This window comes from Cariama cristata, unplaced genomic scaffold (assembly GCF_000690535.1).
Source record: "Cariama cristata isolate BGI_N322 unplaced genomic scaffold, ASM69053v1 scaffold42642, whole genome shotgun sequence".
Taxonomy (NCBI): domain Eukaryota; kingdom Metazoa; phylum Chordata; class Aves; order Cariamiformes; family Cariamidae; genus Cariama; species Cariama cristata.
The window spans coordinates 17,513-28,092 of NW_009602886.1; the positions used below are offsets into that span (position 1 = coordinate 17,513).

The following is a 10,580-nucleotide window of genomic DNA, read 5'->3' on the forward strand; positions in this document are numbered from 1 at the left end:
CCCCCCAAGGGTTATGACTGGCATTTTAGCCACCACTTTTGCAGCATAGTGCTGCTTCTGCAGTGTTTCTGCGAGTTTTGTACTTGCTGTTTTGTGAAAGCCTTGTACTTGTCAGTCAAAAGGAGATAAGTAGTGGACAAAAAGTCTTCACTTTAATTAAACATCCCTAGACCTAATACTCAGAAGGGATATTTTACAACAAAATTTTTAAAAAATGCCAAAACCAACAAAAAACAAAATAGCCCCAAAACGCCAACAAGCAACGACATCCTCCCCATTCGTCTTGAGAGTCCAAGGTGTAATGGCTATTCTGCACTGCTTCCCTGTGTACTTGCTTCTGAACTAGATTTGACTTCAACTAGGATGAGAAGCATGTGAGGAATATGGGGCAAGTTAAGAGCATTGACAGCTCTGTAAAAGAGGAGAAACACGTAATGGAGAGTAGAAAGGTTGCTGAGAGGACTAACTGGGTCAGAACAGGTCAGCCCAACTTCTACATTCAATATTTGAAGTTTGTTCAAAGGAAGATGGGCAGCAAGGGTGCTGATGGCTGAAATTTCCTTAAAGAATGAGAAATGATGATAAGGAGTGTATGATGAGAGATTTCAGGAAAACTGCTAGATATCTGAATACTGTCTTGAAACTTAAGGACATTCTTGAAGAACACAAACCTTGTTTGCTTAACTTTAAAGTTTCATTTACTTGCTGTGTGTGAGTGTCTGGGCATGTATGCAGAAAACATTTTTGTTCTTCATAATGTATTATGACCTTTCTTCCTACAAGGATGATGTTTCAGTTTTAGAGGGAAAATTCCTGTGAATAATCCTTGCTCACTATTTTGTAACTTGAAAATATCAAAATGGATAAACGTAACCTTTAAATGGTAGCAAGGAGAGAATCCAGGAAACAGAGAAGCTGAGCAATATTTGTAACCCCTATTTAGTCAAAGAATTTGAGCACTGGTTAGGATTGTTGAACATAGCACTCTGATGGTCTCAGTCTTGTTTGTCCTTACCTGGTCAATCAAGTCTTTCAAAAAGAAAGACTTGAACCTCGACCTTCCAAGGAAGTGCCATATAAATGTGCTGTTGTTTTGTTTTGTTTTGTTTTTTTTTCCAAGTTCCAGCTCCTTACATTCATTTTGACCTGAAAGTTTATCCTTCCTCATACAAGAACATATACTTCTGCTAAACAATTACTTCTGATAAAATAGCAAAAACCACCCCAAAGCATCTTCCGGAAAACTTGATGACTAATTTAACAAGGAAGTAATAACTTAATGTAATTCTTACAAATTCCTAAAGAGTAATAAACTGAATATTGATCTCATTGAAAACCGTGCACAGCCTTTGCTTATGATGGCAATGGATAAACGAATGATAACAGAGTATGTAACTGACCATGTGTGCAGCTTTGTACTGCACCATACTTTGAAAACCCGGTAAGTAGTCTGTGCCACTTCTAGCAATGAATGTTGTCTTAATGAAGCTCCGAATGAGAGCCTGATTAAGTTGTAAGAGAGTGCTGGAATATCCAAGCGAGTGGCTTGTTGTTATTCTCATCTGCACGTCCAAATAGATAGCTTTGGTTTTGTTTGATCATGCACTTAATCTCAAATAATAAAGTACGCTTTCTTGCGCTATCTTAATAGCTAGCATTTGTCACTGGCTTGTATATGCTTATCTCTGTTACTTCTGACAAGTTTCACTTTGTCAGCTGCTGTAAAACAGAGTAGGGGAAAGGCACGTGCAACAGAACTCCCTGGTCTAGGGGGTTGCGCCTCCAAATCCCCAAAATATTAGATACCATTTCTAGACAGTGTTTTCAAGTATCTTGGTTGTCTAAGTAAAAGATGGACTTAATTTTACTTTTAAAAAAAGTCACTGGACCAGTTTTCCACTTCTGAATACAGAGCTCTCCTGGAACTTACTTTGCCAACTTCTGATTTTTTTAAAATTGTAATTATTAAAGGAAGAAAAATTGTGTTATCAAGACACTGTGTAAATCTGTTGGAATGTCTAAGTGTATTATGTGCTTACAAATAATAGTCTGAACTTGAAGATGGAGACAACAGCCTAGCATCCTTAGAGGCAGGCAACAAGGATGGCCAGAGTTTATGAACAATTAAATGGATAAGGACTCTTCATCTTAGGAAAGCAGTGACTGTGGATAAGGAAAAGAAGGGTCCAAAAGCAGTTGAAGCTTTCCATTGAACTAATACTCTGAAGACTGAACCACTGGAGGCCATGAGTTTTGGGAAAGTGCTAGTACTGTTGCCTCTGTTAGACAACCATTTAGTCACTAGTAGGAGCAAGCTACTAGGGTAGATGTACCTGTTAGCATCAGCAGTCATTTGTTTTGGGGTAGTCTGATGGTACTGTGTTGTGGTTTGAACATCTTACAGGACATCAGCACCTTGCACGCAACTTTAAGATGTCTAATTTCTGCAGCCGTATGCTCAGTTGCCTTTCCACTTTACTTCTTGCATACCTTAGTGCCAAGATTTAACTGCTTAAAATTCATGCTCCTTAGTTACTCTCACTTGTGTGTTAATGCTGGTGCTTCAGACTTGAAGCAGGATGGAAAATAACCAAGTAGGAGGCAGAACCTGAGGGCTCATGTCTGTGAAAGTGATACTACTCCTTCAGTCAAACGTGCCTGCATGATTGCTTGCAAACAAAACTTGCATGTCATTTCTGCTTACGATAGCAAATTATTTTGATTTTTAAAATGGCTTTCAGTAAAGCATACATAGTTACCCTGGGGAGGGGTATCATTATAAACACAACACCTTCACAGTGCCCGTGCTGACAATACTGTGTGTTCTGAAGTGAGCAATGCCATTAGCATATGAGCACTTCATGTAATTCACTTTTAGGAGTATGTTGTACCTGTCATGTTATAAATGTTTGGGTGAAGTTATTTTAGGAGCTTAACTCATCCTCTCTTCTAATAGTTTGAATTAGCCCGGCAACAGGCTAGTTCACGTCAGGATGTGACATTACTGAGGCTGCAAAGGGAGCTCTGAAATTGAGATTCTGTGCAAATGCAGCGTTACCTGAAATTGCATGTTTTCCCAGTGCTTTCTGATGGAACACAGCTGAGCAACACTGGACGGAGCGTGTTGGGAGGGAAGCCTGGTTGCTGCCATCTCTGCCTTCAGGTGTGTGTGCGGAAAAAGGCAGGTTTGTGCAATTGTGTTGTGTTCCAGAACACAGTTGGGTAAACTGGTTGTAGAGTAATGTGTTGACACATGAAATGCCTTAAATAGTTTCTGACTTCAGTGACTCTGGTAATCGTGACCATGTAATACAGTTTTCTGCTGAAATTGAGATACTGATGGTGTGTTTCGTCCAATGTGGAAGCATGTTCAGTTCATCAGAGCACTTCTAGGCTGCCTTCCTGCATGTCTGGGCACACCCTCTCCTTTCACAATGTGTTCCCCCCCCCCCCCCCCGCCATACGGGCTGCACAAACATAACTGATGGGTTTGAGTAAACACCGTGTGTGGTGTGGGTGAAAGAACTGAGTTCCAGATGGAGTACCAGGAAAAGTGTGAATTATTACTGGCTGCATTCTGACACTAACGCAAACTGACTTGCGTTCTCGTAGTAATTTGTAAACTCGTAGCTTGAATTATCTGTTGTAACTGATAACGGGTTTGATTCCTGTTTACCCAGCACTGAATGAGTTGCTGTCCCTGTGCTCTTTTATAGCACATCCCTGGGCACCCCTTGTAGGTTAGCAGAAGTGCCAAGATCTTGCTCTGAGCCCAGTTCTGCATGTTGTAGTGTATTTCTTCTGGATCTGGCGCTACTGGCAGCTGGTCTCTTCTCCTTTTAAGAGAATCTGCTTGCCAAGCGCCTTTCTCTCTTTTTTTTTTCTTTTTTTTTTTGGAAGGGATACTTCTGTTACCCCAAGCTCTTCTATCTGTTGAGAAGGGGGAAAAGCTTAGAGCTCTGATAACTACGTGTAAGCACTTGAAATATACAACTGAAATTTGGCAAGTTGCGCTTTACTGAAGGCACAAAACAGCTAAATGCTTTTGCACTGTAGGGTATTGTGGAGGCCAGGCATGCATATAATGCTTGTTGATGTAAGACAAACTCAAAGTGAGTTTATTACTAGTATTTAGTTTAGAGAATTCCCGAAGTCATTAATTGCCAGGAACAGCGTGTTCTTGGGAAGGAATGTTCTCAGGAAAGGCAAGTGTTGTGTCTGTGCATCTGCTACTGACCACTCCTACGGAGCAGATGCTGGCTGAGGTTAGTTTTTCATTCAGCCTCCTATGGCAGATCTTAAATCTAAAGAATTTCTTATCACCAGGAAGCGCTCTAATAAGCCTGATGAACATATTAGTACCTGCAGAGTTATAGAATGTCAATTTTTTTGAGGACTCATGTTCATCTAGGTTACAGATTTTTATACGCTATAGTTAATCTGTAGGAATACCTGACTTTTTATGCAGGACACTTTTAGGAGTCTAAATGTGGAAATGAAGGTGTATTTGAAGCTGGTCTAGTTGCTCATGAAACTATTGATTACTAAAGTGAAAACTTGCTTTAAAAATAGTTGAATCAGTGGTTTATGACTGTATATTTTCTGGTTATGTGAAAGTCCAGAGCACTGAGTGAGCAGACTTCTATATGTACAAGTACACATTCATATATACAACTTTAATGCACTTCCTCATTTCTGCCTGTGTTGTTTCAAATTTTGGCATCATTAGGTATGCATACTGTAAGGTAACGTGTCATTCTTTAAATTCCTGGGATCTCAGTCTTGCTAAGTCTTGAAATATTGAAGTTCCTCATTTTCTGTAGTGAGAAAGCCCTTGAAAGAGGTAAGGCTGCTGGTTGGATCTGAGCTAATGCTGAATCAAAATGGTATCTTAACTTCTTATTGCATGACTCGGTGAGCAAGCTGTTATGGGCTCATCTCCAGACAAGCAGAAACTAGTTCTAATGTGTCAAAACAACAGTGAAAGCAAATATTTTTTCAGCAGTTGATTCTGTGATTGACTTAAATCAATGGAAAATTTTTCAAGACAGGTTCTTTGCCCTGCCTCCAGGGAGGACTATTTTGGAAGAACTCTTGAATCTGCCTTAGGTTTCTAATGGAAGGTGAAAATGAGGGTACTGAAATTGTTCATGCTTCTATAGGAATTGAATAATAGCAGTTAGGCAAAGGATCTAGACCAGCCTTAAGGAACCAGGAGATTTTAAGCTAGTCAAACCATTTTGTCTTGGGGGATTAAGGGGGGGGGGCAGAGCAGGGTGCTGTCTGATCTTGGTAGCTTCTTGTTTCCTCGTTCCATGGTGTTTTTACCCTCAGTCTGAGACAGATGTTTGAAGTCCCGTGTGGGAAAAAAAAAAAGTTGTGGGCCAGAAGCCACTCTGTTTGGTCCACGTTGAGCACACACATTCCTGCAGTTCTAGAACAGTCTTTTGATCTGGAAACTGTTTACAGGCCCTACAACTTGTCTGGAAAGCTTTATACTTTTCACTGGTATGTAAAAGGATTTATTTTGAATGTAGTTAGTCAAGTTATGTTTCCAGCTGAAGAAAATAAGGTTTAAGGAAAAATGGCAGCTTTTTGAATGATACATTCTTGTTTTTTAGTAACTTACCTTTCACTACTTGGTGTGCTGGCTATATTTTACACTTATGAAACTATTTGTTGATAAGAGTTTGTTTTCTTTCCCCTGCTGTGGTTTCCAAAATGGTTTATATGGTTTCTGTGAGGATTTAAATTTCTTTGTTGGAGAACAAATCAAGAGTTGCTTTTCTTGTCATGGCAAACTTGTTTCCCAAAGCAGTTATTGATTCCTGTACAAAAAAATGATCAGGGAATTATTCTTCAGTGTGCCTAACCAACGTCAGGATAGCGGAAATCTTCTGTCAATATGTTTTCTGATCTTGTAGCCTCCTTGGCCTGTCTCAGTGTATTGCAACCAGTATTGTCACCCTAGTTGAGGCAGCTGATAGTGCAGATAAAATATTCTTTGTTTTTCTTAGCTCTGGATTTTTAGTCTGTGAGGACTGTGCTATTCGTTGTGGTTAACTTACGGTCAAACGATTTCAGACTTTAATATAATTCTCATATTAGCGTGCATTATCCTGTCCATCCTGTACTTAATCTCGATGTGCTTGTGCTGCTGCTTTCTTCCCACCAAATTTCAAGTATGTCATTATATCAGTATCCTCATTAGGACACCACACTCCGGTGCCTATATTTTAGTTAAAAACCACTGACCTGTTTGCTCATGGTTTTTGATGGCAAGTGTCATCCTCCTCCTTCCTGTTCTTTGGAGAGTGCAGTCTGTCACTCCAGACGTGTGATGGTGGTCAGCACTTGTCCAGTTTCCCTGTTCTTCAGTTGGGAACCTGACCTTTGGCAATGAACGCAGCTTCAGCCCAGTTACCTTTTGGATCCAGTGTACTCTGTCCTTCCCACTTAGATTTTATTGCTCTGAAAGTCACCTTTCTTCCTGCCGGATCCCCCACCCCACTGCAACCATATCTTATAAATCTGAAGTCCCTCTTCCTGCTCTTCTCGTTTCTGGTATTGGGAGCCTTTCATATGGAATTGTGCTATGGAGGTCATCCCACTGCTTTAGATTTTCTCTCTCACTTATGTCCTTGTGGTTTTGGTACCTGGCTGTGGTCTTAGTGCTTGCTAGGAACTTGTTCTTATATGTTGCAACTTAGTTTTTTGGGGATTGTTTTTTTTTTCCCCCCCGTTGTTCCCTCCCCCCCCCAGCTTTCTGCTTTTGTAGGGTTTTGGGTGAGACTATGTGACTCTGCTTGGCTGGAGAGGACGCTGGAATTGTTTTCCCACTTGGCTAATCTTGTGTATTCTTTATTGGAGATGGAGACTGTTGCTGTGTAGGGCATTGCTCTCCAGTGACTCTGAACAGGTCCCATGTGCATCTGCCTGTTGGCTACCCTAGCAGCACTGGGATAGTGTGCTGGTGTAACCCCAGAGCTGATTACGAATCTCCCCATCTTCTCTTTATTTCAGCTGAGGTGTCTTAGGACAAGTCTGTGAGCTGCCTCTGCTGTGCATTGCTTCCTTGAAAGGCAGGGAAAAGGCCTTCACTGTGGAGAAAAACTTCTGTCTGGGGTTGTTACTACTCTCTGCTGTGTGCATCAAGGGATAAGCACTGAAGTTTTTCTTCACTGGGATTCTTAGTGTTGCTTCTCTGTTGCTACTCTGGTGTCTGTTCTAGAGCTGCGCAGAAATACAGCAGCATTTCATCATTATTACAGTTTAGATCTCTTAATTTCCTGTCTTTGTGCAAATTTGTACATAAGAACATACACGTGTCCAGACACAGTCAGATTGAAGATCCACCTAATGCTGTGTCCCTTCTCCAGGACTAAGCCAGGCTAAATGCCAAGTGAAGAGTATAAGAACAGGCTAAACATGCAGTGATTCTTCCCTAGAGTTCTCTTAGCTGCTTGCAGCTTGTGACTGAGAGCTTCTTGAGTCAGCTTGGTATTCTATTTTGGACAGATTTTTCTTACATGGCTCTTATGTGCTTGTGTTTGAGCCTGCGTAAGCTTTTGGCTTCCAAGCACTGTGCATTAAGAAGCTTTATAGCTTGACTGCCCACTGTATGAGGAAACATACCCTTTTGTTGAGTACCTGCTATCGGAACAGGGAAAAATGATGGTTCATTCTGTCAAGTAATCCCTCAAATACCTTTGTCCTGTTGAGGAGCCAAATCTTTTGGGTTGTTCTTGCGTGGAAGCCAAGCGAGCTAAGCATCTGAGAATGCAACCCTAAAGCTACACTTGATTGCAACTGACCAAAGGGTTTAAAAGTTGCTTGTTAGTCAGGGAAGCGACAATGGCTTGTGAAGGTAAGCATACACGGACGGCATCGTTGTAAAAGCCTAATTTGCTTAAGGAAGTTGGTCAAAATGGCTGCACTTGATTCAAAGGCTGATAACTTAAGAATGCTTTCTGTCCTAAAATCCTGGTTTCACTAATAGTTTTTCATTTCTTTTTAATTACAGGACTTTTGAATCCTCTTGGGAAACATGAAAACAAAGAAATACTTTTAAAATATCTTTCAGGACAATTGACGTGTTCCAAGGAAAAGCTGTTTTTGGTTTGTGTGTTTTGTTTTTTTTTTTTTTCTGCAAAGTTCAGAAGAATCTGCGTTCTCTGGGATTTTAAATAAGTATAAAATGAAAACAGTTTAAAACTTAGCCTTCAAAATGAATGTTGAAAAGTCAGATGACAAAGCAAAGAATGGCTTGAAGTCTTCCTTACTTATAAGGGATGAAAATGGAAATAACTACACATGTGACAGAGCTACGCCTTCCTCAAAGAATTGTGCCACCGAGATACACAGTGATTCAAGTGACCAAAATATAGTGACTGAGCATGGAGCTGATACCGTTCTTCAAGAGAAGAGTGACTTCAGAAGTGTTCTTTTAAAACAACAGTGTATTGAAGCACTTCATCTGCAGAAGACACCTGGTAAATACGACTGCCCAGGAGCTCTGTGGGGAGATGCAGATACTGCATGCGGGTCTTCTGTGACTGAACAGACTTGTGTGTATCCTTTGAACTGTGACTTGAAAGAAACAACAAACTTACTGAAAGGTAACATTGCTATGGCAAAAATGCAACATCAGAGTATCAAACAATTGGTGCCTTATAGTCAGACTGACTCTAAGTGTGTATTACCTCTTCCTGCTTCAGAGCAGAACATGCAGTCCCTGATAAATGACAGGGCATGCTGCCACCTGAGCACATTGGATGCTACTAATGTTATAGGTGAAACTCTAGGAACTGATGAAAATGATGACATGCATCTGAGGGAAACGTTTATCTCTTCTGAAGTGTGTACGAGAGAGAAATTTGATAGAACCAGCTTAGGGAGAACACCTAATATCTCCTCTACGATAGTGGCTTCAGAAAGACCAGATGCCTTTTCAGACCTTGAAGTGTATTGTCCTGTCTCTGCAGGTGTTCAACACTGTCTAAAAAACACTGACAAGACTGATAAAGAATCCCAGGAAACAGAAGCACAGTCTGTAAAGCTAGCTGCTGGATGTATAGATCCTTATAGGCAAGGTGCATTATCACTGTGCATTGGTATTAATGAAGATGGCCAAGTGAAATCCTTGCAGGATACCCCTGACCATGATGGAACTGGGAATTCCAATGCTGAAACACACATGGGTAGTCCTGTAAATAATGTGCACCTTCTCCCAGTAGATAAAATGGATGGAGAACAAGTATCAAAGAAAACCAGTGAACACTTAACCAAAGAACAAAGTATCTCTGGAAATGCTGCTCTTCAGGATATGCACAACAACTCTTTCGTATCTTGCAGTGTACCAAAATTCAAGAGGACTGCTATGCCTGACCTGAGATGCGAAGCAACTTTTGTGGTCTTCAATCCTATGGCTGATGAAAGCAATTCTGCTCTATGTACTTCAACCCCTAAGGAACGATCAAAAAATACAATTTTTTCTGTTCCAGCTTTTGCAGAACTTGGAGACAAGTCTCCTAAACTAAGACCAAATGAGTCGTTTGTAGGAGGGTATAATAGAAGGCCTTTGATTAAAGCTAGTTCTGGTCAAACTGCAGGAAAACCAATGGGCAGGCCTCCTATTGTGTCAACAATAACCAAAGCTAAGAAATCAGAGATTGTTAGTTTTCCCAAACCTAATTTCAAAAATGTTAAGCCAAAGGTTATGTCTAGACCTGTGCTACAGTCAAGAGACAGTGCAGCATTAAAACAGTCTCCCCAGTCCCCCCAACTATCAGCTGTCTCCTCGTCTTCACTGGTTGCTTCCCCGAGGCAATTGTCTCCCTCTATGAAAGTGCTGAAAAAGAAAATAGATCTAGCTAAAGATACTAAAGTGGAATTACCTGTGAATAAGCCCCACAAGCTACATCTTAACAAACACCTCTTCACTAGCCAAGTCATACATGCCACAACACATCCCAGAAACGCTTCCCACAAGGCTTCAAAGACACCTGCATTAAAGCAGAATCCAGAAGACATTGGCAAAGCAAGCTCTACCCATTCAGCATGCTCCTCGGCTTCTGCTGCGCTTCCAGTGTGTGCAGAGAACTTGGAAGAGATGCTGAATGATAAAATGGAAAGTTCAAACTCTGTAGTGCAACCTTTTGCTCAAAACATCTACCCGACCAGAGGTGAAAAAGAACAAAGCAGCAACATGGGAATTCTTCTGGAAGCAGCCTTATTAAAAGATGTGGCAAATGAAACATTTGACCTGGACTCTGTTCCTTTGGTAAGCTTTTTTTTCTTTACCTACTTAATTATATGCTTTGTACATTTGAAAAGAGGGAATTCTGCATTGCACAGTGCTGAATGGAAATTGTGTGATGGGTTTTGCATCTACAAATGTAACTATAGTGTTGATTTCTGAGGTGAAGTCTCTCCCTAATAAAGGGAATGAAGAAACACGATTTCACAAACTGGTTGCACTTGGCCTGAAGTGTGATGTAGTGTCTTCAGCCTTCATCTTATTCTGTGGTATAAAACTTTTTTTGGTCAAGTCTTTTTAAGACAATGCAGTTGGTAGTATT

At 40.7% G+C, this 10,580-nt stretch overlaps 1 protein-coding gene across 1 annotated transcript; it reads left to right on the forward strand.

The window, feature by feature from the left end:
* Positions 1-8,227: 8,227 nt before the first annotated feature.
* On the forward strand, positions 8,228-10,282 carry LOC104157560 (microtubule-associated tumor suppressor 1 homolog; the record flags this gene model as incomplete). The annotated part of the gene is made up of 1 exon (XM_009694943.1): positions 8,228-10,282. A coding segment is annotated over exon 1 (2,055 nt), but the record flags the coding sequence as incomplete, so codon positions are not given.
* Positions 10,283-10,580: the final 298 nt, after the last annotated feature.